This window comes from Rhinoderma darwinii, chromosome 12 (assembly GCF_050947455.1).
Source record: "Rhinoderma darwinii isolate aRhiDar2 chromosome 12, aRhiDar2.hap1, whole genome shotgun sequence".
Taxonomy (NCBI): domain Eukaryota; kingdom Metazoa; phylum Chordata; class Amphibia; order Anura; family Rhinodermatidae; genus Rhinoderma; species Rhinoderma darwinii.
In genome coordinates this window covers 11,492,558-11,520,242 of record NC_134698.1, presented here as the reverse complement: position 1 = coordinate 11,520,242, position 27,685 = coordinate 11,492,558, and the positions used below count along the sequence as shown (strand labels likewise).

Here is a 27,685-nt window from a genome sequence, read left to right as displayed (position 1 = left end):
ATAAAAATTGAGTGGGCATGTGCAGCGTTCATATATACTGTCAGGATGCAGACCTTTACAGTCCTAACAAGCTGAGAAGGAGTCTTCTCAGCTATGCTGCCATGCGACTGAAGTGGCTTTGCTCCTTCCCTGACAAGCAGAGCACAAAGCTATTTCTATTGACAGCTCTGCAGTGAACAGAGGATCACTATGCAGAGTCCTGGTTGTGGGGAGAGTGAATGAGCATGTGTGTACACCAGCACTCAGATCATTAGGTGGATGCGCAGTGCTATAAACCTTGAACACCAGGTGGCACCATACTATGTAAGTAAATGTCAACTCTTCACGGTTTTAACAGCATGTTTTATTTTTAAATCCATAAATGAACAAGATAATTATTAGTGGGATAACCCCTTTAAAGCTATCATATTTCGAATATCATATCAGGCAGATCTTCAAATGATGTCTTCTTTCAGTGATGTCATCAATTCTGCATGATGATGGTTCATGAGCCGGAGAAACTCTGTACAGCTTTCTTGTCCTTTGTTAAGGATCGTGCGTAAAGTTTTTCTGATCTGATCCTGGATAGTGCCAATTTTTATCATGTCGAGTTCCTCTTGTATGATTATACGTTTAGAGAAGAGGGCATCTAATACTTCACTGAGGTCAGGTTTGGCTTGAACAATCTTTGGTAAATTTAATATTAAAAAATCTGGAAAAAAAAAACAACAAAAACAAAAGTTATAAAACTTCTCATTCAAAACAGGTTTTTAAACTTGTAAACTAGACACAGAAATGGATTAAAAGTTTGTGAACTCTTCAAAGTCTTTGTTAAAAAAAATTCTGGTCAAAATTCCTACTAGCTTATTTACATTTCTATTGATAGCTGCTAGACTATTGGCTTTCGGTAGAGGTCCCTTCATTGGACAATTGGGGAGCCAAAGTAGACCAAATTTACTGATTTGAAGAAATTTTCCACTGGAAGAATCATACAAGAGGTGCCTTCTTGAAGACTTGGCTTCCTTGGAAAGCGCATAGAAACTTTCTAGGATTTTTGTTTAAACCCCTGAAATGAGTTTGCTTTCGGATTTGTTTTTTATACTCCTTTCTACACACTATTCTTTATGTTCTTTTTTTGGAAATGTGATGGTATCTCTTATGCTTTGATAACGTATACCAAGCAATTTTGTTTTTCTTTGATTTGTTCTTATTTCGTTTTTGTTGTCTATGTGCAAACTTTAATTTAAAAAAATATATATTAAAAAAAAAAAAGCCTGGTCATTAGAAGTCTGTGAGGAGGCTTCTGGGGACCACACAAAATGTTAATGCTCATGGAAAAGATCTGCAACTATTGGTTCCATCAAAACAACGCAACCCTGTCACAACGGTGACCAACGGAAACCATTAACGTTACCGTCACCATTGAGATTAATGGTGAAGGAAACGGAAGCTAAGGTTTCCGTTTGCCTTTCCGTTGAGGGGTTAACCTGATGGAACCTCCGACAGAACTCCTCAATGGAAGGCCAACGCTATTGTGAACAGGCCCTTATACAGTATTTATATATAAGATGGTACTCAAATGTGAACATACGTTTTCAATGAGGACATATATCCTTTTATAAGGTATTTAATTTGTTGGGTTTTGTGTCTTTCTGACTTGACAGTTATGAATAGAGGTCTGATAACATTTTAGGTCAAATGTATGCAAAAATTAAGAAAATTCTAAAAAGACTTCAAAAACTTTCTTACACTACTAGGTGTCACGGCATGTAAGCGGCTGTATGAATAGAAGTCAGGAGCTTTAGCTACAGATACCTGGCATTGAGATTGAGCTTTTAGTCTATGACGAGATCTTTTTAAACAGTTGCACAGGCATCGGTAAAATGTGGAACCAAATCAAATGTTTACCTGCTGCATCTTTAATGTCTTGGCTGGAGGTCTCAGGGTTAACAGTTCTACTATGGATCTAAAAAGAATCAGAATGATCAGATTTATTATTTAAAAACTAATGCAGAAGTCCTGAAGTCAATTCCACCCATTCTGTCCTATGCGCTACTTTTCTTTACAGCCTGTATAAGGCTAGCCATACGCGTGAGCGGTTGTAACCCCCCTTCATAAACATGCATGCTCCGATTGGCCAGGCTTGCATGTAAATTGCCATAGGGAAAAGGAGATAAGCCTCTGCTAGACCCCTCTGGTAAATGATTATGTCCAAGGACAACAAAGGACCAACCCAACATACACAATGCATGTTTTGCCCAACGTCTGCCATCTGGCTACCCATATACAAGTTAGATTGGCAGGTGATTCTGCCATAATCAGTAGGCCAACATTTATCTAGGGTGCATGGCCAGCCTAAAGAGTGACCGCTCTACCATTTTCAGGACAGATGAATCAACTCTTTGTAGTCAGTCTTTACATTGAATAACTTCTTGTGCTTGTACAATAGGAGGGGTGGTTACTATTAATGGCAATCAGATGAAATTCCTGTATTACCCATCCATAACATGTTCTCATATGAGAACCATAATGATGATGGCTAACAGAAAACATGTAGTGTACCCATAATGAACAGTTAATACTGCACTAGGTTGCACTGTATATACATGACTTTCGAAATTCAGGACTAAAGTGTGGTAGAGGGATTGAGTTGGAATTTCATGGGTGAAATTATAATTTAAAGGGAAAAATCAGCCAAAAATGTAACTTTTAATATGTCATATCACGTCAGTACAATACATCATTAGGGTATAGGAATCAGAACACAAAGCCTATATGTCCTGAATGACTCTGCTCTGGAGGACCTGGTTGGTCAATGCATTACATGGTCAGGTCACTATATAAAATGGGTTTGTCTTAAAGGGGTTGTCCGGGCACGGGGTGTTTTTTTATATACTGACGACCTATAGGATAGGTCATCGGTATATGATCGGTGGGTGTCTGACACCAGTACTCCGCACAGAACAGCTACTCCGGCTGCCTCCGGACACCAGTTGGTGTCGGTAGCAGATCGCTCCCTACACTGTATAGCGGTCGTGTTGTAGCTATGCTCTTATTCACTTGAATAGGAGAAGTGCTGCAGTACTGCAGAACGGCCACTATTCTGTTACCAGAGCCATCTTCTACCGATACCAACCACTGCATAACATCCGATGCCCGTAGTTAGCCGGAACAGCTGATTGGTGAGGGGTCCGGGTGTCAGACCCCCACTGATCATAAACTGATGACCTAAACAACTCCATTAAGCAAAGCGCAATTTACAATGTAATTCTGTTATTGGAATTGATCCCTTAAAAGGTCTCTCCCCTTTGGACAATTCCGACTTGTTAGAAGTATCCCATGACTCTAACAAAATATCACCCCCCCCCCCCAGTGATCAGCTGTAATCTGTGTAAAAACCTAGTAGTAAGTGTTCAATTTCACTGCAGCGCCACCACAGGGGAAACAAAGCATTACACGGTGCCCATTTTATTAAACTTGCTGTTTGAGTAATGCAGGACAGGGCAGGTCCTCCAGACTGATAGACACTCTTTGTAACCGCTCTCCAATCTGGCCAAGAGACGGTCCTGAACAGGGGACCCCCATGTATTAACCCAGAATTCCCTGATAGGGTATATTAAGATGGGTTTTCTAAACTGGACAACCTCTTTAAGAGAGGGTGCCCAAAATAAAAGCATTTATGACTTTCCTGCTCAATGATAAGATTATAAAGGAAGCAATGTATTAACAGAAGCATATTAGGAAATAGTTGCACTAACTGGAAGTCTGTAAGTACCGTAAGATGCAACATATTTATTTTCCCGTGGCTTACATCTTTGTCCCCATTATACATAAAATCCTTCAAACTTACTTCTTCACTTTTGGTTTGTTGTAGAAGTTTTATGAAATTTCTTATATTGAGGGTATTGCTATTATCTAGGCAAGAAACATTAGATATTGGTTATTTCGGACATATAAATGACACTGATAAATAATGAGAATCAGTGATACATCTTTAATCACAGACCTGAATTAGAAGGCATAGGATTCAAGCCTATGCCACCATCGGGATTGCCTGAAATCTGTAGGAACAATCCAAAAACGGTTTACAAGGAGAAGAAAATTAAACAAAAATAAATATTTATTTTTGACAAATGAGAACACGCAGGTTGAAAGCTTTTAGTGCAGCAGCCGTTTACTAAAGACATATAAAACAGGCAGAGCCCATCAATATGAGTATTTCTTCTATAAGCTTTTTTTTTTTTAAAAGTATACCTTTGGTATACATGTTTTTTTTCAATTATTTTGTATTTAATGTATTGAAAGCATGGTAGACTGTGCTTCTCAATACAGTTAATGCAAAATCATGCAACTGTATTTTGGCCAAATGTATGCTGAAATGCCACTTTCTCATTATAGCCTATGAGCACGTTAGTTGTAGCCTAATATTATATTTTTTTTATTTAACACATAATGAACAAAAAGGTACATGGATTGAGCCTCCCTTTAACCCCTTAAGGACACGGCCAATTTTAGCCTTGAGGACAGAGCAATTTTTTTTAAATTTCCCTCTTTGCATCCCGACGCTCATAACGCTTTTATATTTTGTACGACGTAGTTGTATGAGACTTTGTTTTTTGCGGGACGAGTTGTACTTTATGTACGTACCATTTTTTGGTACAAATACATTATCGTTTAATTTCTATAAATTTTTAATTAGATTAAAATGCAGAAAAAAAGCAGTTGTGCAGCAGTTTTAATATTTTTTTTTTTACACCATACACCGATCATCATAAATAATGTTATACATTTGTTGTACAGGTTGTTACGGTCGTGGCGATACCAAATATGTCTATATTATTTCATGTTTTGGGACTTATATTTTAAAAAGTTGATTTATTATAAAAAATGTATGTTTCTGTGTATTTTATTTACTTTTTATTTATTTATTTACCATTACTTTTTTTTTACATTCATTTAACTTTTTTTTTTAATCCCATAAAGGGATTTATCATTTTGATTTTTATTTTGTAACTGCAATGTACTGGCATAGATCTATATGCCAGTACATTAGCCTGTTACTGATCGTACACAGGCAGTTGTTAGGGCATACCTCAGTATGCCCTAACAACAGGAAATATGTTCAGACAGCCCTGGGGTCCTTCACTGGACCCTGGGCTGTCTGGCCATACGAGTTGTGGGCTTTGATCGCGTCACAGTTATTTTCTGTGACGCGATCAATGTGCAGTCCCCTCTCCTTGAACGCCGCGATCAGCTGTCATCGCGGCGTTCAAAGGGTTAACAGCGGAGAGAAGATGTTTCTCTCCTCTCCGCTGTCAGAGCGGGGTCGTGGCTGTGTATTACAGCCGTTGCCCCGCTCTCGATCGCACACACAGAGACGGCACAGACGGCTGTCACACAGGACGAGTATGCTCGTCCTAATGCGCGAATTGCTCGCTGCTCAGGACGAGCATACTCGTCCTGTGTCGGCAACCAGTTAAAGGTTATGCCAACCTTTGGAGTCAATTAGTCTTGATAAAAAAATGTCCTACCGGTTTGTGTCTACAGCTCCTATGCAGACCTCTGCATCTCCATGGCAACAGACTACAAACTGTGTAGTCTTATCCTGCAGTCATACTCTCTTCCATCTGTCCCCTACGTCTTTCTATCCTACTAAATTTATATTAGCAAGAAGTAGAGGACGAGTGGAAGGGAGTATGACTGCAGAATTAGACTACACAAGGTTTGTTTGCAGTCTGTTACCATGGAAATACAAAGGTCTGTTTAGGAGCTGTTGACACAAAATTGTAAAATATTTGTAATCAAGACTTCATTTTAGATGCATTGAAACGATAAAAGAAATAAGACATGATGTGAGATAGATCATATGACAAAGATCATGACATTTCTGTAAAGTTATACCCTATACCTGAGACTGTGACATGATATGTTCTTTGAGTTGATCCAAAACCTTCAAAATGTCATTGTTAATCTCACCAGAGTAGGCCACATTCATCTCATTGGTCCGTTTAATAATGGCTGTAATATAGACAGAAACAATAGGATTATATTTATTAGTCAAGACATACAGATATTGTATAACAATCATCTAGATATAAAATATGATGATAATAAAAACATATCTGCTTTGCTCCAAAAAGAGCACCACACCGACCCATTTGCTTCAACGGAACGGAGCAGCGATACCCCACAACATACGAACCTGTGTAGAGCTTTTTATGATCCTAGACAACATAATGAAGGCTAATAAATTTGCTCATACACCGTCACATTGACCTCTTTGATACTTCCTCTACTAGGTCGAAAGAAGCCTTATCTGTTACGGATATGGCTTTCTGTAGTGATGGCCAAATGTGATAGAGACAGACGAGAGTGGTCTATACAGGTGTTAAACGCTACATCTGTCTAGGCAGAATAAACACCATTGTTACAATAGTCATGGCTGTGTTACCCAGACGTCAAACTATTGGATCTTCCATGCTGGCAAACCACACATGAACAAAGTTCATGAAAGTGAACCTAAAATAACTATTATAGGGTTTATCCAGTTTGGACATCCCCTTACTAGGACCCCAACAATGAACTAATCAATCAATGGGCCATCCGTGTAATGCATGGAGGAACTGGGTCCCCCAGGAAGCACTTTACAGTGGCTCTCCATAAGAGTGTAGCTATAGGGGGTGATGAGAAATCAGCCTTGCAATGGTGCCTGATGGCTTTTGAGCCACATAAGAAGACACCAGTGCAATAAATTGTAGGTGGGGGACCCTGTTACAGATTCTGCATTGGCGACTCAGGACTTTTAAGTTACAACTCTAAGACCCCCCCCCCCCTTTCTTTGTCATGTCCATATGCTTTATTACAACATATGGATATTGTCTATGGTAGACAACCCTTTTAATTCATCAAACTCCAGTAAAGGACCAGCTGTTGAAGAGGTAAATCATTACCAGAGAAGATGGGTCTTTTACCAGGTACAACATCCCAACACTCCTGCATCAACCGTATAGCTTCAGAAACCATCTTCTGATTTATCCATTGGTTGACCAGGTTCATCTCAGGTCGTTGGTTCTGGTTTTGCTGAAAAATCAGCATAACCATTTCTCCGTTTACATCTAAAACATCATAGATAAATGTTTTAATATACTGTCAAACTTACGAACTAAAGATATAGCCTCTAAGATGCTTCCAAGATTACCTGAGGTTGGAAACAAAATTGAGTCCAAAGTTCTTATCAAGTAAACCCAGAGAGGAAAAACCTCACATATCAGAAGTTGCATTCCTAGGTTCTGCGTCCGGTGACCTTGGCATCTCATTTCAAGAGCACTCATAGGTTTCTGTAACTTCCAATGGTTTCAGTGAAGAGATGTCTTGTCTATGTAATCATTCGTTCACCAGTGCTAATTTTAATAAGGGGAATGGGTAAGGGGTAACAAAGGACAATGGCGTTGCCGTCTCCCAAACTCCCACAGATGTATTATTTTTGACGTGTCTGATTGAGGCTACAGTAAAGATATATTCTAGCCATAAAACTGTAAAAGGGGAACATTGAAAATGTAAGAGTCACCATGACGATCAAACAGTCATTCATGAATACTCTCTGAATTTGCACTGACTCTGGAAAACCCCAATGAGATGACAAGTCTTCTCCAGATGCAGATGACGTTGAGTAATTGTTATAAACTGATGCAATAGAGATAGAAGAGGAACATAAAGAAAGAGTGTAGAAAAATCCAAAGTTTCCAGCACCTGCAGATGAACAATGTTTACACATGGAGAATAAGTATACTGAAAGAAGAAAGAAAAGGTAAAAGAAAGTCATAAACCAGTCGGAGACCTACCTTTATAGGGCTCCTGACCAGATAAGACCCACCAGGTCAAGATTGCAAAACTGCAACATTTTGGTAAAGCGTTAATGACATAGGAAATTACTGCAAACACAAAACTACAATAAGTGTTTTTTGTAAAGTCTGCGTATTTTAAAGATTTGTCTTTCCAACTTGGTCTGCAAGAGGAATTACTGTGCGTTGTAGAGCCTAGGTTCTCAACTTGTGGTAGGTGTATCCCAGGGGGTACATGCCATGTCTCTTGGCGGTACTGGCACTGTCCCCACGTAACTAGAAATTAAACAAGGGGAGGAAATCTCCAGTTCACCAGTACAACGCCTGCCACTCCAGCTTCGCTCGGATCTCAGCGACGGTCCACGGTAGAGAGCAAATCATGATATCATGATAGCCATGACTAAGAACACTTGAGGTGTTCGAAACGCGTAGGCTCAGAATACCTACTCACAACTGCCTTGTCACCACGTCTGCTTGCACGTCCGATTTTATACTTTTTGATACTGAATAAATATAGGAATATATTCCTTTTTAAAACACTCCTACAGCGCTGGATCAAGTTTTTCCTTTTCCATTCACTGTCCGCACGCTTTGCTTTTTCAGCAAATGATCATAGCCTTGGGGATAGATTGATGTAATTTGTTTAAGGTGGTCATACACCTTTTAGCGGTTTGGCCAACAGCTATTCCTCTCAACCGCTCCGGTACTCATGCACTGCCGACGTTCATATAATATGCATGGGCACCTTTAGGAAAGTTGAGAAACACTGCTGTAATCTATGATCTGCGGGAGTTAAGCTGGTCATAGACATGAATGAATTGTTGACTGAAAGATCTTTCAGACAACAAAACCGGTGTAAGCTAAAAATGGAGCCAACCAATCAGGTTGCAGCTTTCATTTAAAAAATGGCCCCTGAAAAATGGTTGCTGTGGATAACTGCTCCACTTTTCCTTTGCACCAGTTTCGTCTTATCTTTACCTAGGTCTATAGCGCAGACCCCTAGAATTTTGGCACAATTCTACTCTAATAGCTTAACCATTATAATCAGTGCATAGACACCCGATCAAAATGTATATCAATAATAATCGAAAAAAAATAAAGTGTGAATTTATGTCATATTTGCAATGTTGTTAGAATGAAGTCTGCCATGGACGATCGGCTGAAAATTATATCTTCTGATAGGGGGATGAGCCGCTGCTAAACATCTTATCTTCCCAGGTTGTTGGCAGAATCTACCAAAATCATCAAGTTCAGTCTTCTTTACGCTAACGTGTATGGCCAGTTTTAGGCCCTATTCACATTAGCATTAGACTACATTGATCATCAGCATAAATATTAAAACATTACATGGATATATCCAGAAGAACACAATTGGCATACATTTGCCCTATAGAAAATTACAGTATACAATTCTGTACCATTTTTGGTATACAAACATATACGTCAGACATATGGTCCAAATGCGATGTGAACAAAGCCTTAAAATTTAGTTTGCTTGTCCACCCCAAACTACAAAAAGGTAAATATACATTAAACCACTGTCTGAAATAGAGAAGATCTGACTTCTTACAAACAAGAAAAGATCGATAAGAATTACCATCAACCTACCCATAAAGCTTACATCAGGGTGGAATTGATAGCGCTGGGATCTAGATGTAAAAAACAGTACTCGGCCGAACTTAACTCTATTTTAGCACAAATTGCAGCTATGGAGTTGATAAGTAAAGGCACTGAATCTGCCTCTACCCAACAATCCCTCCCTGAGCTTAGGAACAAACTTAAAAATGTGCTTAATATACGATCCGCCAGGTCATATCAAAGGAGCGCTTTCAAATTCTAAGCTCATGGAGACAGGGGCTCTAAAGTTATGTCTGCACTTCTCGGGAGACGTAAAGACCTCTCTTTCATTCATGAAATCAGAAAAAGTTCTGGTTCCCTGACTGCTACTATTGAAGGAATAACCAAGGAATTTTTACTCGGCTTTGTATGGCCTGTCGGGTCACCCAGATGCAGAACAGTTGACCACTGATTTTCTAGACTCCATTTCGCTTCCAACTTTGACCTCTACAGGCAAACAATCACTTTTAGAGCCCTTCACTCATGCCGAAATTTTACGAGTTCTTAATACCATCTCTAATGGCAAAAGTCCAGGTCCTGACGGCTTTCCCATAAGCTATTACAAAAAATTTAGCCAAATCCTTTTACCTAAATTTTTAGTTTTGTGCAACGACCTCCTGAAAGGGGCTCACTTCCCGCCTCAAACTCTGGAGGCGCATATCACACTGATACCTAAAGAAGGTAAAGATGTTACACAATGTAGCAGTTACCGTCCGATCTCCCTTCTCAATTCAGACATTAAGTGGTGGGCCAAACTCCTTGCTAACATGATGAAACCTCTGTTAACTAAGATTATTTCTCCTGAACAGGTTGGGTTTGTTCCATCTAGGGAAGGTAAACATAACACCACCAGGCTCATTAATATTATACATTATGCTAAATTAAAAAAGATCCCGTTGGTGTTGTTAAGAACTGATGCGGAAAAAGCATTTGATAGGGTCCGGTGGTCTTATATGCACGCAACGCTTCTTAAATTTGGTTTCCCCACTCCATTCATTGCTGAATTTTTTCCCTACACACCTCACCTAGTGCGAGACTGCGTCTGAACGGTACCCTTTCCCCTTCCTTCAATATAACAAATGGGACGGGGCAGGGCTGCCCCCTTTCTCCGGCATTATTTATACTCACAATAGAAACATTGATTCAAAAGATTGTCCAAACGGACTCTATCCAAGGGTTCAAACTGGGGGGTTTTACATATTCGACGGCCGCCTTTGCTGACGATCTGTTGGTATTGATTACTAACCCCAGGCAAGCGTTCCCAAGCGTATTGCACATATTTGAATACTTTGGATGGATATCCAACTTTAAAATCAATTATGATAAGTCGGAAATACTTAAATATCACTATTGCTGCCCGAGACGTTCCTGAACTTAAAACATTAGCTCCTTAGGCCTTTGGGTACGGCTTCACTCCCGTACTCAGCTCTTTGCTCTCAGATATACCCGGCAACGCTACAAACTTTTTGCAAAAGCTGCATTTGGATGACCTAGTGAAGGAATTCCTACATAGATTTCCGACGTTGCCAGAACCATTCTGGATAGAGACCTTTTTATTGCTACCCTCTTTACCTAGACGCCTGCTTTCCAAAATTGACTCGGAACTTCTACATGATAGAACTCCGATAACACCCAGCTATCTTTTTGCATGGGAAACAGAACTTCACACCACATTTACTAAAGAACAGACTACTAGGATATTAAAACACTCCCACGGCTTCTCTAGGTGCATTAAAATTCAAGAGAATTCGTTCAAGACTTTTACTAGGTGGTATGGGACCCCCGTTTTTCTAGATGGAATTAATCTCGTTGGGTCGGACGAATGCTGGCGTTGTCATAACCAAAAGGGGACCATGATACATTTATGGTGGGATTGTTCTCTTATCCAAGGAAGTAGCTCATACTATACATACAGTCTCTGGATTTAGTTTATCATTAAATGCCCTTCTGGTGCTTCTTTGGGAGCCTTCTGGAGATTTCATCCCCAAAAAACATGACCTTACCACTCATATGCGAACTGCGGCAAAACTGATTATACCTCTTCACTGGAGATCTACAAACACACCCACTGTACAGCAATGGTTTGGAAAATTGGACTCCATTTGTAGAATGGAAGAGTTACTTGGGTGGGAACTTAGGCGTCATGATAGATATCTGAAGACCTGGCTACCATGGTTAGATTTTAGAAGGACCCATTGAGCATATTAATATCTCATGTATTCGCTAAAAGGCAGAAGATATTTGGTTTAACTTCTTTTCATATTTTCTGACTAGTGTGGAATTCATTGTTTGTGTATAGTTCATATATGTAATTATTTCTTATTACATTTCAATATGTAAGTCTGATATGTAAGGGTATGTTCACACGACAGCGTCCGTAACGGCTGAAATTACGGGGCTGTTTTCTGAAGAAAACATCCCCGTAATTTCAGCCGTAACGGCATGTGCAGGCGCTTGAACGCCGCGTCCATTTGGAGTCAATGAATAACGGCTCCAATTACGCCCCAAGAAGTGACAGGTCACTTCTTTGATGCGGGCGTCTATTTACGCGCCGTCATTTGACAGCGGCGCGTAAATATACGCCTCGTGTGAACAGACAAACGTCAGCCCATTGCTTTCAATGGGCAGATGTTTGTCAACGCTTTCAAGCCGCATTTTTCGGACGTAATTCGGGGCAAAAACGCCCGAATTACGTCCGTAATTAGTGTGTGTGAACATGCCCTAAGTGTCCCATGTGAATGTTATGACTTTACTTGAGCTTATGTGAAAACTTAATAAATAAGAGATTTTCAAAAAAAGAATTACCATCAACCTCACCTATAAACATCAAACTCTTTTGTAGGCTTGTAATTGGGGGATATTAGGGCTTCAGGTGGCATGTAAGACACTGTGCCCGCCATAGACCGACTCAATGAGACTGATGTTTCGTTTTTGGCCAGTCCAAAATCTGTTAGCTGCAATGAGAAGAGGCTTAGAACATCTGACCACAAGGATAGCGGTCCTAAATGCATATTTATTTCCTGAACATCTATCTGCCACACAGGTTGGCGTTTATCACCATATATGCCATCGGATCCATATGTTTTGTCTTACGGGCTGCACTGCAGTTTGCTCTGAAGGTCAAAAAGTGACTATATACTCTAATTTTGAAGAGAACTAATATCGAATATGGGTTAGGGATGCACGATGCATCGATACTTCGATACTGTTTCGATACTCTGTATCCACAAACGGTTCGATACCGTTATTTCATGTATTTCGATACTTAGCTGTGCGGATGCACAGCTCAGTATAGTAACACATAAATGTATGAGAGCGCGGCTGCGGCTGTGTAATACAGCCATTGCCCCGCTCCTGAGTCCTGACATGTGCGCGCGGTCAGGGTGATTTGATGCGGCCGGCGTTGCACTAATGAGCGGCGGCACTGAAGACTGAACATGGCAGGCGCACTGCAAAACACCCCCCTGTTCTGTCCTCAGTGCCTGCGCCGCAGCTTATTCTAGTGCAGCGCCGGCCACATCACCTCATGCTGACCGCGCGCGCACTTGTTGTCAGCAGCGGGGCAATGGCTGTATTACACAGCCGCAGCCCCGCTCTATAACGGCAGAGATCAGAGAAACCTCTCATCTCCGCTGCTATTCCCCTGAATGCTGCGATCAAACTGGACTGCAACATTCAAGAGAAAGTGAGAAGGGGGGATGCCCCTTGGATCGCGTCACAGAAATTCCCTGTGACGCGATTGAGGGACATACCATATATGGGCAGACAGCCCAGGGTCCATTGAAGGACCCCAGGGCTGTCCTACCATATTTCCTGTTGTTAGGGCATACTTAGGTATGTCCTAACAACTGCCTGTGTACTATCAGTACACAGGCTAATGTACTGGCATATAGATATATGCCTGTGTGCTATCAGTATATAGATATATGCCTGTGTACTATCAGTATATAGATCTATGCCTGTGTGCTATCAGTATATAGATATATGCCTGTGTACTATCAGTATATAGATATATACCAGCACATTAAAGTTTAAAAACAAAAGTAATGTTAAATAAAAAAATACACATACACCTTTTTTACAATAAACATTAAAATAAGTCTCAATACATAAAATATACACATAATCGGTATTGGCGCGGCCGTAATAACCTGCACAACAATTTTTTTGCATCATCTATGATGTGTACGCTGTAAAAAAATAAAATAAAAACTGCTTTCTATCACTTATTGTGGGGCACGAGGTGTGATGATGAATTTAACCTCCATGTGCCTCACATTAATAGTAATTAACCCCCTCATGTACCTTACACATTAAACCATTATGACTGAGAAACATGGGGTTAATTACTATTAATGTGAGGCAAACGGAGGTTAAATTCATCATCACACCTCGCGCCTCACATCAGAAAACGGAAGAACTTTTTTTTTTATTACTGTTGGCAAAGTATCGAATTGGTATCGAAATCGCAATACTAAATGAAGTATCGGTATCGAAGTCCAAATTCTGGTTTCGTGACATCCCTAATATGGGTTGTTGTTGTGTGTGTATACATGGTGCAATATTAGGTTAAAGGTGTCTTCCCAGAATCGACAATTATTACCTATCCACAGGATAGGTGATAACTGTCTGATCGCTGGGGCCCCACTGCTAGACCTCCACCGAACGAGATCCCGAACCCTTGTTCCTCCCCAATGCATCCCTCGCAGTCCGGTGGAACATGAATGAAGTGGCAGTCGAGCATGCGCCCGCCAACTCCATTTAATGTCTATGAGAATGAAGGAAAAAGCCGAGCGCTGAACTCGGCTGTTTATGTTATTCCCATAGACTTTGAATAGTGTGAAAGGCGCATGCTCGACAACCTCTCCATTCAAGGTCCTCCTCACTGCGGTTGAGCAGTGAGGAGGAACAGGGAGTTTGGGAACCCCGTTCTCACGAACGGTGGAGGTGTCAGTGGTGTGGCCGATAATGATAAGACAATTATCAACTGACCTGTGGATAGGTGATCATTTTTAATTCTAATACAACCCCTTTAAATTTCCAAATACTGTCTACAATATTAAATCTTAAAACCCAAGTTATGATCAAACCTGACACATTAATGTTCCTAAGGGCAATTAGGCTATGGGGTTTATTCAGTAGTTTTAAACCGGGTTTAAAACAGCCCTAAGGCTTGCTTCACACGGCCGCGTTCGGGCCGCACAATACGAAGCGTATGTCAGCCAAATTTCTCAGACCGAACACAGTTCAGGGAGTTGGACTCCTAGCATCATGGTCATCCATGATGCTCTGAGTCACTGGCTCCCGGCGGGAATACTGTCCCATACTAAAAACATGATTACAGTACAGGACAGTATTCCCATGGAAAGGCGGGTACTCCTAGCCTCAAAGATAACTATGATGCTAAGAATCCTGCTCCCTGAATGGTGTTTGATCCGGCAAATATGGCCGACATACGGTCATGTGAAGCAAGCCTTAAAAGGAGGCACCAGTAATACATTTCCACGCTGATGTGTGATTTGTCCAAGTCGGTCTTAGGCCTCGTTCACACGATTGTTTTTGCATTCTGATTCGAATGCTTTTTCAGCAATGGAATCAGCGTGGAAAGGTTAAGAACACCTCTTTTGGGATCTTTCACACTTCTTATTTAGCCCTGATGTACACCACCAATAGTAAATCATTAGTAAGGGGAAAAGGGAATGTGGAAAATAAAAAAAGAATGACAAGAAGTGGTTGGATCATATAGATCTCTTATTAGAAAACCGACACTAGTGGGTATAAATTACCTAAGGGGGAGTTCACACTGAGTTTTTTTAATAGTTTTTGGCGCGGAAACCATGCCGCAAAACGCGCCAAAAAAGCCTTGCATTGATTTCAATGGGAGGTGGAGGCGGGTTTTACCCACGAGCGGTAAAACCGTCTCGTGGGAGAAAGAAGGGACATGCCCTATCTTTGGGCGTTTACGCCTCTGACCTCCCATTGGCATCAATGGGAGGCAGAGAAAGCGTATTTCGCAGAGTTTTATGCCCGCGGCGCTCAATGGCCGAGGGCGAAAAACGCAGCAAAAATCGGCGTGCAGGCAGGGGAAAATCTGCCTCAAAATTGCAAACTGAATTTTGAGGCATATTTTGCGCCTGCAAAAAACTCAGTGTGAACCCAGCCTAACAGGGATAAGGTGACCAGCGGCGAGAAGAAGCTAGGTGACGTCAGCGAAACGCGCATCGGGATGAGCCTGGCTCTAGTTAAGGGACAGTACAATTGAGGAAAGGTAGAGGACAATCATTGCTACGTACTCTTAACACACACAGGCGTTGGTACGCGATCGTTGCGGGAGACCAGTAGCGGTGTTTGACACCACTCTCACTGCATCTCCTGCGAGTGTGCCAGCTGTTTAAGCTTACAGCTGCATACGGACACGCTCGCCCATTGCGACCGCAGAGATAGATAGAGGCAGGCTTGATCACCGCTGCTCAAGCTCTTGTCAGCTGCTGGGTTCAGAGCTGGGCATTAGCAAGCTTGCTTCTGCGACTGCCGAGGAAGAGAGCAACAGAGAAGATCGCTGCTGCTCTGACGCATTTGCCCAAGTGTGTGGTAACGGTTTGAGACTGCAGCCGGGCACCACTCATAGCACGGAGCTCTGTTTTCCGGACTCACGGTGCACTGTGAGCAGGTCCTTCTGAGCCTTCGTGCTGCTCGTAAAGTGCACTCCTATAGAAGTACAATATAGCAACTTTTTTACGGTCTGCGATTCATTTGCCGGAGGCAAGTCACCAACGGGACTGTCTAGCAATACAGTATACAACCGAAACTCAAACACAAGAGCAGGTTGATCTGTCAGTTGGAGATACATCAAATGTGTTTAAACAGTAAGGCCCCATGCACACGAGCGTATTTTTCATCCGTAATTACGGACCCATTAATTTTGGGCTACGGGCACCTTTCCCTATTTTTAGATGGGTGTCCGTACCGTAGAAATGATAGAACATGTTCTTTTTTTTATCGTAATTATGGCACGGACTCTCCATAGAAGTCTATGGGCGCTTCCATAATTACGGACGGCTACGAATGTGCATCCATTTGAGTCCATAATTACAGAAGCGTTGCTAAGCAATGCCAGGGGATTACCCTAGATTCCTCCCCGTTTTTCAGTGCATCCGTAAATACGGATGCATTACGGATGCAGTACGGACCGTATTTATGAACATCCTTGCGGATGATTTACGGATGACTATAAGGTCTCATGCACACGAACGTATTTTTGCGGCCGCAATTCACCCGCGGCCCCATTTATTCCAATGGGCCAATGCACACGACCATGATTTCCACGGTCCGTGCATGGTCCAGGCTCATAGAAATTAATGCACGCGGCCATCTGCACGGCCCGAGATTTGTGGGCGGCCCGCGGGTGACCACTCACCCTATCCCTGTTAGATAATCCATACCCACTAGTGCCGGTTTTCTAATAAGAGATCTATATGATCCAACCACTTCTTGCCCTTCTTTTTCACATTCCATATTCCCCTTACTAATGAATCAGCATGGAAAACTTCTCTTTTTTGCCTCCCATTGTTTTCAATGGGAATCTGCACTGTAGTTCACATGGTTCTAAAAAAAAATTAAAAAAAATTAAAAAAATAAAAGCCTCCTGACCTATCTAGGTGTTGAATCTGCCCAAAAATTCCCATTGAAATGAAAGGGAAGTTACGCGTTGTTCTATGCGCTGAAAAGTGTCTGATTTCCCCACCTTAACTTAACACAGTGTGAACATACTCTTAAACTATTATGAAGTTGTACTGTAAAAAAACAGATGACCTCACGCCGTGACTTTATCGTTAATACAGATTAAGAGGTACACGTTGTATTGGAGAGCAATTACACACTGACCTGGACGTCTAAGGACTTGCTTAATAAAACATTTTGGGGCTTCAGATCACGGTGGATAATCGGTGGCATAAGAACGTGGTGGAGATAATTCATACCCATTGCCACTTGGTGAAGAATCTGAAACTTCAATGCCCATGGTACGTTTTTAATGCGATCAAAAAGAGTGTAAACAGAACCGTAGGGCATGTACTCCATGACCAGGCCATATTTACACGTTGTTCTCCCTTCTATCTCGTATAAGCCAAGCAGACGTAGGACATAAGTGTAATTTGCTCTGGACATCATGTCTCTTTCTTTCATGAGGCTGTCAAAATCGACACTAAAGTAGAAAAATCACAGAAGTATATTAGACGCCGTTCACATCTGCGTCGGAGGCTGCATCGCAGATTGCATCAAATTTGGCGCAGCGCTATTCTTCCGGTCAAAAGGACAGACACCACAGCAGAACCTGGCAGACCTCATTGCGAGAGCCCCTCCCATATATACAGAGCACGCAAAACTACGAGTCCGCTGTATTCTGTGAGAGGCTTTATTAGCCAAATGGCACAATATTTATTTTTTTTGCGCCATTTGGACTAACAGTAGAGCAGACCTGTCCCTGTAAACAGGGCAGCATATTCTGAAAAAAAAAGTAAGCGCTTGTAATTGAACCCTTAGGCCTTGTTCAGACAGCGCTAAAAAAAAAGGCAACGTGTAAACGCGTCAAAAATGCCTGTGTTTTTGCAAAACGCTTTTTAAAAGTACAGCCGTTTTTTGCCACGATTTTTGATGCGTTTTCGGCGCATTTTATGGGCGCGTAATTAGGACTCCCGTTGACTATGGGAATTAGGCGCAATTCCGGCACATTTTACGCACCAGGAATTGACCTGATGCTTCTTTTTTTACACTACACGTTTTTTTAAACATGCGTGCGTAAAAAAACGCATTGTACGCACGTTTTTCCATTGATGTCAATGGGAAGCTTAAAGCATGCATAAACCGCGTCAAAAACACGTCACAAGACCTAACTCCCACCTCAATGGAATTTTTTATTGCTCTGAACTGGACATAACATTGTACAATAAAGGAAAATTAAAGTGGCAACATTTCAAGTTTACCTAAAGGAGCTTTCCAGTCATAAGAAATTGATGGCCTATCCTCAGGATAGGCCATCAATATCTGATCGGTGGAGGTCTGACTCTCGGCACCCCCGCCAGTCAGCTGTTTTGAAGGGGCCATGGTGTTCATCGAGAGCTGCTTCCGCTTCATTCCTGTCACTGCTCATAGGCTGTGAAATGCCAACACATTCAAGTGAATAGCATAAGGCTGTAATACTGTGAACCGCCACTATAAGTGTGTCGGTTATTCGAACCAACTAATCAAGGAAAAACAGTGCTCGTACGAGTGTCGCGGCCCCTTCAAAACAGCTAATCGGCGGGGGTGCCGGGAGTCGATATTGATGTTCTATCCTGAGGATCGGCCATCAATTTCTTATGACTGGAAACCCCTATAAATAGATATAGTATATAATTTTTTGAAAGCCAAAGATTAAACTTTGCGTAACTTAAGCGTAACATGGTACACAAAGGTGCATAGGATGTGTGGTCTAGTGTAAGCACTCTCCAAAAAGTGAGGGTCCCTGACATTCTCTAAGGCCTTATTCACACGACAGGGTCCTAACCGAGTCCGAGTGTCGGCCGATAAAATCGGCCATTTTTCCCGGCCGGTTTGCATCCGTTCCGATTCCGTTCGTGGCCGAGCATATCTGGACAGTGACATCAGGGGCAACTCCTGAAGGGGAATCCCCATGTGGCCGGTGATTCCACTTCAGGAATAGCCTCTGTCTGTGTCCATTTATGGACAATGAACGTTACTGGCTTCGCCTGGTGTGGAATCCCCAATCACAGAGTGTTTGGGGATTCCGCTTCAGGAGTTTGCCATGATGTGACTGTCCATATACGAACACACGGGGATTCCGCTCCTTCAGGGAGCTAAAGTGGGGCTAGCACATAGAAGAGCAGGGAGATACCTCCCTGCTCTGCTATAGTGGCGTAGCTACAGCAGTAGCAGCCACAGCAGCTGCTAGCGGCGCCATCAGCCATGGGAGGTGTCGCCGGGCCAGGGCGCTTTTAAAACAAGCAGGGGACGGGAGCCAGCGCAGTGCTCCCTTCCACCTACTGTACACCCGGGCCCTGCCACACAGTACCCCTGTAGATAGCACCCCCACATTGTAGAAACTTACCTCCAGCATACAGCGATTCGTTCGAATGGCATAAACTCCTCCTCCTCACATGCACTCTGCGCTGTGAGGAGAAAAGCGAACGATGGTAGACACGGCCGTCACTCGGGACACATTCCGGTGATGGCCGTGTATTACCCGGCTCCATAGACTTCTATGGGAGCCGGGCGGCCGGGTGAACGGCCGAAAATAGGGCATGTCCCATTTTTTGACGGCCGGTTTTTCCGGCCCGTCAAAAAATCGGTCGTGTGAATAGCCCCATTAGGGGTATATTGCTCCTACTGCAGCCGGGTGACAGGCGTTTTATGAACGGCCGTCACCCAGCCGGGAAACCCTGTCGTGTGAATAAGGGCTAATACTCGAAGCCTGGTAGCACAAGTACTCATCTCCCCTCGCCGGAGCTTAGCGAGACATTCTGCCTGTTTGCCACCCAAGCGTCCCACCAGGCCTCAAGAACTAGGTGGCTCTCACAGAAGCCAAAAGCAGAGGAGGCAAGGGAGGTGAGGAACCTGTTGGCGAACAGCGACCCAAGAATATTACACCCCCCTTCCACCAGATCATCTGGAGGGACACTATACGGAACTATAAGGTCTAATTCACAAGTTTTGGTCAATATTTTGCATCACTATTTTGAAGCCAAAACCAGGAGTTTATCCTAAACACAGGGGAAATACAATGCAAATATTTATCCTTCTTCTTTTCTTTGCAGTCACTCCTAATTTTGGCTTCAAAATACGGATTCTAAATACCGACCAAATCTGCAGTGAATGAGGCCTAAAAAGGACTCAAATAAGTCTCGCCAGAAGGCTAAAAGAGGGGTGCGCTCAAAATAGTATGAAAAAGACGTGTATATGAAGAGTGCCACTTCCACATGATTTTTAAGGGTCACTTTTCACCATGGGATTTTAATTGACCTACCCGCCCACCTGGCCTTGATCAGATTGCCCCCCTACAGACTAGCCTGCTTAGACCCAGGTCTAAACTACCGTTTGTAATAATATACCTGTCCATTACCAATGGCTCCCTCTTTACCTGTAGACCCCACACTTGGACTGTACACTAAAAATAGTCTATACCTAAGGGGTGGCCAGAAATTCTGAATTCTTCCGACAGTCCCGCTCTATTCTTAGATCAACCCTTTGCTGCTAATAGTAATAATGAGGGAAAAGCAGTTCATGCAAATCCCTATAATTTTATGTAAAGTTTCTCCAAACCAGGTGGATTAATGTGTAAAATGAGATTCTTTATTTTAGGCCTATGGCCAGCTAAGAGGGGTTGTCCAGGCACAGACAACTGATGACCTATCCACAGGATAAATCATCAGTGTATGATCGGTGGAGGTCCGACACCCGAACCCAGCACCGATTAGCTGCTCCGGCTGCCTCGGATGTCCATGCCAGAAGCAGATGGCTCCGGTCACAGAATAGCGGCCGAGCTGCAGTACTGCTCCTATTCAAGTGAATAGGAGAAGAGTTGCTGTTCTGCAGCACGGTCGCTATACAGTGGGCGGAGTCATCTGCTTCCGGCTTCGAATACTGCACAACTTGCACAAAACCCGGCGCACCGGAGGCAGTCGGGGCAGCTGATCAGTGCGTGGTCCGGGTGGCCAACCCCCACCGATCATATACTGATCGACTATCCTGTGGATAGGTCATCAATTGTCAATGCCTGGACAAACCCTTTAAAGGGTAACTAAATGTTCAACAAACTTCTGACATGTCATAGTGACATGTCAGAAGTTTTGATTGGTGGGGGTCCGAGCACGGAGACCTCCACCAATCGCTAAAACGAAGCGGCAGAAGTGTTCATGTGAGCGCTGAGCCGCTTCGTATCTATTCAGCTTTTTCCAGAAAGCCTATGTATCGGAGTACTGGCTCATAGACTTTCTATTGAGTCCGTACTCCGATACATTGATTTCCGGAAAAAGCCGAACAGAAACAAAGCGGCTCAGCGCTCACACAAGTGCTTCTGCCACTTTGTTTTAGAGATGTGGTGGGGGTCTCTGTGCTCGGACCCCCACCAATCAAAACTTCTGACATATCACTATGACATGTCAGAAGTTTGTTGAACGTTTAGTTACCCTTTAATATTAGGGTCCATAAATAAGCCGCTTACAATAAACATTCCAGTAAACTGGAGTAAGCATGTTTGTAAATCCCTCATCAATGATGAAGATTTACTAAGTAATTACTTCCTTTGCAGTGGTGTAACTATCACTGTAGCAGCCATAGCGGCTGCTACGAGGCCCGCGGCATGAGGATCCCCTATGGATAGGGGATACATGTGTTTTGTGGGACAACCCATAGGCTACAGGCCGTTTTTTACAGGGAGTGTGCTGTATGGGATTATGTACAGGGGGGCTGTATGGCGCTATCTACAGGGGTGGGGGCTACATGGCGCTATCTACAGGGGAGGGCTGTATGGCGCTATCTACAGGGGTGGGGGCTACATGGCGCTATCTACAGGGGTGGAGCTTCATGGCGCTATCTACAAGGGTGGGGGCTACATGGCGCTATCTACAGGGGAGGGCTGTATGGCGCTATCTACAGGGGTGGGGGCTACATGGCGCTATCTACAGGGGTGGAGCTTCATGGCGCTATCTACAGGGGAGGGCTGTATGGCGCTATCTACAAGGGTGGGGGCTACATGGTGCTATCTACAGGGGTGGAGCTGCATGGCGCTATCTACAGAGTGGCTGTATGGCGTTATCTACAGGGGGGCTGTATGGCGCTATCTACAGGGGGGCTGTATGTCGTTATCTACAGGGGGGCTGTATGGCGCTATCTACAGAGGGGCTGTATGGCGCTATCTACAGGGGGCTGTGTGGCGCTATCTAAAGGGGGGGCTGTGTGGCGCTATCTACAGCTGGGCTGTATGGCGCTATCTACAAGGGCTGCATGGCGCTATCTACAGGGGCTGCATGGCGCTATCTACAGGGGGCACTGCATGGCGCTATCTACAGGGGGCTGTATGGCGCTATCTACAGGGGGCTGTATGGCGCTATCTACAGTGGGGCTGTATGGCGCTATCTACAGGGGGGGCTGTATGGCGTTATCTACAGAGGTGTCTGTGTGGTGCTATCTACAGGGGGCGCTGCATGGCGCTATCTACAGGGGGCTGTATGGCGCTATCTACAGGGGGGCTGTGTGGCGCTATCTACAGGGGGGCTGTATGGCGCTATCTACAGTGGGGCTGTATGGCGCTATCTACAGGGGGGGCTGTATGGCGTTATCTACAGAGGTGTCTGTGTGGTGCTATCTACAGAGGGGGCTGTATGGCGTTATCTACAGAGGGGGCTGTATGGCGCTATCTACAGAGGGGGCTGTATGGCGCTATCTACAGAGGGGGCTGTATGGCGTTATCTACAGGGGTCTATATGGTGTTATCTACAGTGGGGCTGTATGACGCTATCTACAGGGGGGCTATATGGTGTTATCTACAGGGGGGGCTGTATGGCGTTATCTACAGAGGTGTCTGTGTGGTGCTATCTACAGGGGGCGCTGCATGGCGCTATCTACAGGGGGCTGTATGGCGCTATCTACAGGGGGGCTGTGTGGCGCTATCTACAGGGGGGCTGTATGGCGCTATCTACAGTGGGGCTGTATGGCGCTATCTACAGGGGGGGCTGTATGGCGTTATCTACAGAGGTGTCTGTGTGGTGCTATCTACAGAGGGGGCTGTATGGCGTTATCTACAGAGGGGGCTGTATGGCGCTATCTACAGAGGGGGCTGTGTGGTGCTATCTACAGAGGGGGCTGTATGGCGTTATCTACAGGGGTCTATATGGTGTTATCTACAGTGGGGCTGTATGACGCTATCTACAGGGGGGCTATATGGTGTTATCTACAGGGGGCTGTATGGCGTTATCTACAGAGGAGGCTGTATGGCGTTATCTACAGAGGGGGCTGTATGGCACTATCTACAGAAGGGGCTGTATGGCGCTATCTACAGGAGGGGCTGTATGACACTATCTACAGGGGGGGCTGTATGGCGTTATCTACAGAGGGGGCTGTGTGGTGCTATCTACAGAGGGTGCTGTGTGGTGCTATCTACAGTGGGGGCTGTATGGCGTTATCTACAGAGGAGGCTGTATGGCGCTATCTACAGAGGGGGCTGTATGGCGCTATCTACAGAGGGGGCTGTATGGCGCTATCTACAGAGGGGGCTGTATGGCGCTATCTACAAGGGGTCTATGTGGTGCTATCTATAGAGGTGTCTGTGTGGTGTTATCTACAGGGAGGGGCTGTATGGCGCTATCTACAGGGGGAGGGCTGTATGGCGCTACCTACTGGGAGGGCTGTATGGCGTTATCTACAGGGGGGCTGTATGGCGCTATCTACAGAGGGGGCTGTATGGCGCTATCTACAGAGGGGGCTGTACAGCGCTATCTACAGAGGGGGCTGTACGGCGCTATCTACAGGGGGTCTGTGTGTGGCGCTATATACAGTGGGGGCTGTGTGTGGCGCTATGTACAGTGGGGGCTGTGTGTGGCACTATGTACAGTGGGGGCTGTGTGTGGCGCTATGTACAGTGGGGGCTGTGTGTGGCGCTATGTACAGTGGGGGCTGTGTGTGGCGCTATGTACAGTGGGGGCTGTGTGTGGCGCTATGTACAGTGGGGGCTGTGTGTGGCGCTATGTACAGTGGGGGCTGTGTGTGGCGCCATGTACAGTGGGGGCTATGTGTGGCGCTACCTACAGGGGGCTATATGGTGCTAACTACAGGGGGCACTGTGTGGCAGAATCTACAGGGAGGCACTATCTACAAGGCGGGGGTGTTATCTACAGGGGGCTGTATGGCGTTATCTACAGAGGGGGCTGTATGGCGTTATCTACAGAGGGGGCTGTGTGGTGCTATCTACAGAGGGGGCTGTATGGCGTTATCTACAGGGGTCTATATGGTGTTATCTACAGTGGGGCTGTATGACGCTATCTACAGGGGGGCTATATGGTGTTATCTACAGGGGGCTGTATGGCGTTATCTACAGAGGAGGCTGTATGGCGCTATCTACAGAGGGGCTGTATGACACTATCTACAGGGGGGGCTGTATGGCGTTATCTACAGGAGGGGCTGTATGACACTATCTACAGGGGGGGCTGTATGGCGTTATCTACAGAGGGGGCTGTGTGGTGCTATCTACAGAGGGTGCTGTGTGGTGCTATCTACAGGGGGGGCTGTGCGGCGTTATCTACAGGGGGGCTGTATGGCGTTATCTACAGAGGGGGCTGTATGGCGCTATCTACAGAGGAGGCTGTATGGCGCTATCTACAGGAGGGGCTGTATGACACTATCTACAGGGGGGGCTGTATGGCGTTATCTACAGAGGGGGCTGTGTGGTGCTATCTACAGAGGGTGCTGTGTGGTGCTATCTACAGGGGGGGCTGTGCGGCGTTATCTACAGGGGGGCTGTATGGCGTTATCTACAGAGGGGGCTGTATGGCGCTATCTACAGAGGGGGCTGTATGGCGCTATCTACAAGGGGTCTATGTGGTGCTATCTATAGAGGTGTCTGTGTGGTGTTATCTACAGGGAGGGGCTGTATGGCGCTATCTACAGGGGGAGGGCAGTATGGCGTTATCTACAGGGGGGCTGTATGGCGCTATCTACAGAGGGGGCTGTACGGCGCTATCTACAGAGGGGGCTGTACGGCGCTATCTACAGGGGGTCTGTGTGTGGCGCTATATACAGTGGGGGCTGTGTGTGGCGCTATGTACAGTGGGGGCTGTGTGTGGCGCTATGTACAGTGGGGGCTGTGTGTGGCGCTATGTACAGTGGGGGCTGTGTGTGGCGCTATGTACAGTGGGGGCTGTGTGTGGCGCTATGTACAGTGGGGGCTGTGTGTGGCGCTATGTACAGTGGGGGCTGTGTGTCGCACCATCTACAGTGGGGGCTATGTGTGGCGCTACCTACAGGGGGCTATATGGTGCTAACTACAGGGGGCGCTGTGTGGCAGAATCTACAGGGAGGCACTATCTACAAGGCGGGGGTTGTGTGGCACCCAGGGGAGGGCCATATAGGGCCATGTAAAAGAACCATAGGTCTCGACGATCGGCACTTGTTTTTTTGGCTGTGTAAGGCCAAGTTCACACGATACGTATTATATGCGAATTTGCCAGGTCATATTTTCCTGGGGCAAACCCGCAGTGTAAGGCCCCATTCACACGACCGTAAAAAAAACTCCGTAATCGTGGACATCAATACGGTCCGCAATTACAGACCTGCCCGGTTCTATTGACCGCAGACCTCTTTCCGTAGCGCTACAGAAATGTGTCCGCGCCGTAGAACCGTGTCAGGAAATATGGAGCATGTCCTACTTTTCGAAATTTACGGGCCGTGCTCCCATCCTTATTCAGTTAATGATTGGGAACACTCGTTTGCCCGTGTAAAAGGGCCTTTACCCTCAAGACAACACTTTAAAACGGATTCCGCAGCCAATAGCTCGAGCTGCACATAGGACGCCACATCGCTGCCACGTAGTATTATTTTTTAGCCATGACAGTTTCCGAACAGAAATGAAAGTGAAAATTCTCAAAAATCCCAAATAGTAAGTGATTTACAGCAGCAATTAAAGGGATATTCCAGCCATAATCATCACCTATCCAGTGGATAGGTGATATATGTTTTTGGCTGGAATACACCTTTAAGAAAAAAAAAAATGAAACCCCTTGTCTCCTACCTATTGAAAAAATAATAATATTTGAATTGCAATTCGAGTATTAATCAGCCTATTAATATTTCTTATTTTCAAGGGAAAAAAAAACGCATGACAATTAGGAGAGGAAACAACCCAGTGACCACGACAACGAGAGGTTAACTATGGAAGACCACGTGATCTCCAAGCTCCGCCCACCCCGACACTTACACTCGGTCTCTGAAGGTTTCTTTCAGGGCGATGTCCATACCCAGCGTCGCGCTGCGCCCTCTATACACGTTCCCGAAACCCCCGCTGCCCACCAGCTCCAGCTGCGACAGGTCCCCGGGCGGCAGAGGCTGCATGACGACGGCCGGCTGTGTACAATACAATGGCGCCGTCCCCTCTCAGCGCTGCCGTGCAAAAGGCGGGAAATGCTGAGTGAGGGAAAACGCGGAAGTGCGGCAGATTATACAGTGCTAGCAAAGCGCTGACAGACGAATACCCCGCAATGACGCCATTAGCTGCCGCCTTTTCTGTCATTTGTCAGTTTTGACTAGAAAACAGAAACCCTGTGTCCGCCATTTTGACAACAATTTTTTGTGGCGCATATGACGCACATGTTGAACGCTTTGAGGTCCACGCAGTCTCCCGGATTCATGCGAACACGGACGTGAAAAACGGTCGCTTTTCACGTCCGAGTTGCACGAGTGCGGGTCCCGTTTTCTCGGATCCCCACAGACTTGTCTTTCGAGAGATCCGTGAAAACGGAAGAAGCTGGGACGTGTTCTGTTTTTCAACGGACACTTCACACGGTCCTATAAAACAACGGCCTGAAATACATGCGTCCCGTGTGTCGGACGTTTTAACTGCCGTCACAAGGACGGATCCTATCATCTGAATTTGGCCTAAGGGAGGGGGGACCTGACTTTCGGAGAAATAGCGCAGGAAAAATAATATATGATTGGTCGACATATATATTCTGATTGATGTGTAGCCCTTTAACCCCTTCACACAACCGGACGTGCCATTACGTGCGGGGGGTGATGTTTGGAGCGCGCTCCATATGCTGCGGGTGTCAGCTGTATTTGACAGCGGACAGCCGGGAGAGGCAATCGTGCTGCTCCTGGCTGTTTAACCCGTCAAATGCTGCGGTCAATCGCGACCACAGCATCTGAGGCGTTGAAAATAGGGGGGTGACCCCCTATGACATCTCACCCCCCCCCCCCCCAGAGTGGCAGCGCTTAAAGGAACAGTGTCACCAAAAAAAAAAAATTATATCAGTTTGATAGTGTTTTATTAAAAACGTTTATATTTATTTGTGTGTTTGTGTGTTACTTTTTCTTATTTTTACACTTTTTCTTCCCTATGGGGGCTGCCATTTTTTTTTCCATTTCTGTATGTGTCGATTAACGACACATACAGACATGGAATACGGCAGCCACAGTCCCATAGGGAATGCGAACGGGGCCCGTTCCATCCACTATGGTGTACGCCGTCTGTGTGGGAACGGCGC

General features: G+C 44.9%; 1 protein-coding gene across 4 annotated transcripts; it reads right to left on the bottom strand.

Annotated features, from left to right (window-relative positions):
• Nucleotides 1–321: 321 nt before the first annotated feature.
• On the bottom strand, nucleotides 322–26,749 carry LOC142664278 (receptor-interacting serine/threonine-protein kinase 2-like). Of its 4 annotated transcripts, none has more exons than XM_075843297.1 (10): nucleotides 26,675–26,749; nucleotides 17,322–17,640; nucleotides 12,255–12,391; nucleotides 7,821–7,870; nucleotides 7,139–7,177; nucleotides 5,888–5,997; nucleotides 3,986–4,040; nucleotides 3,830–3,894; nucleotides 1,888–1,945; nucleotides 322–691 (listed from the first exon to the last, which is right to left on the bottom strand). In XM_075843297.1, exons 1-10 carry the CDS (start codon nucleotides 26,710–26,712, stop codon nucleotides 435–437), a joined length of 1,128 nt encoding a protein of 375 aa, XP_075699412.1. In that variant the 5' UTR covers nucleotides 26,713–26,749; the 3' UTR covers nucleotides 322–434. The 4 variants fall into 4 exon arrangements, with proteins under 4 accessions (XP_075699412.1, XP_075699410.1, XP_075699411.1 ...); XM_075843295.1 differs by lacking the exon at nucleotides 7,139–7,177 and adding an exon at nucleotides 6,930–7,094; XM_075843296.1 differs by lacking the exons at nucleotides 7,139–7,177; nucleotides 26,675–26,749 and adding exons at nucleotides 6,930–7,094; nucleotides 26,215–26,342.
• Between the last annotated feature and the right edge of the window lie 936 nt (nucleotides 26,750–27,685).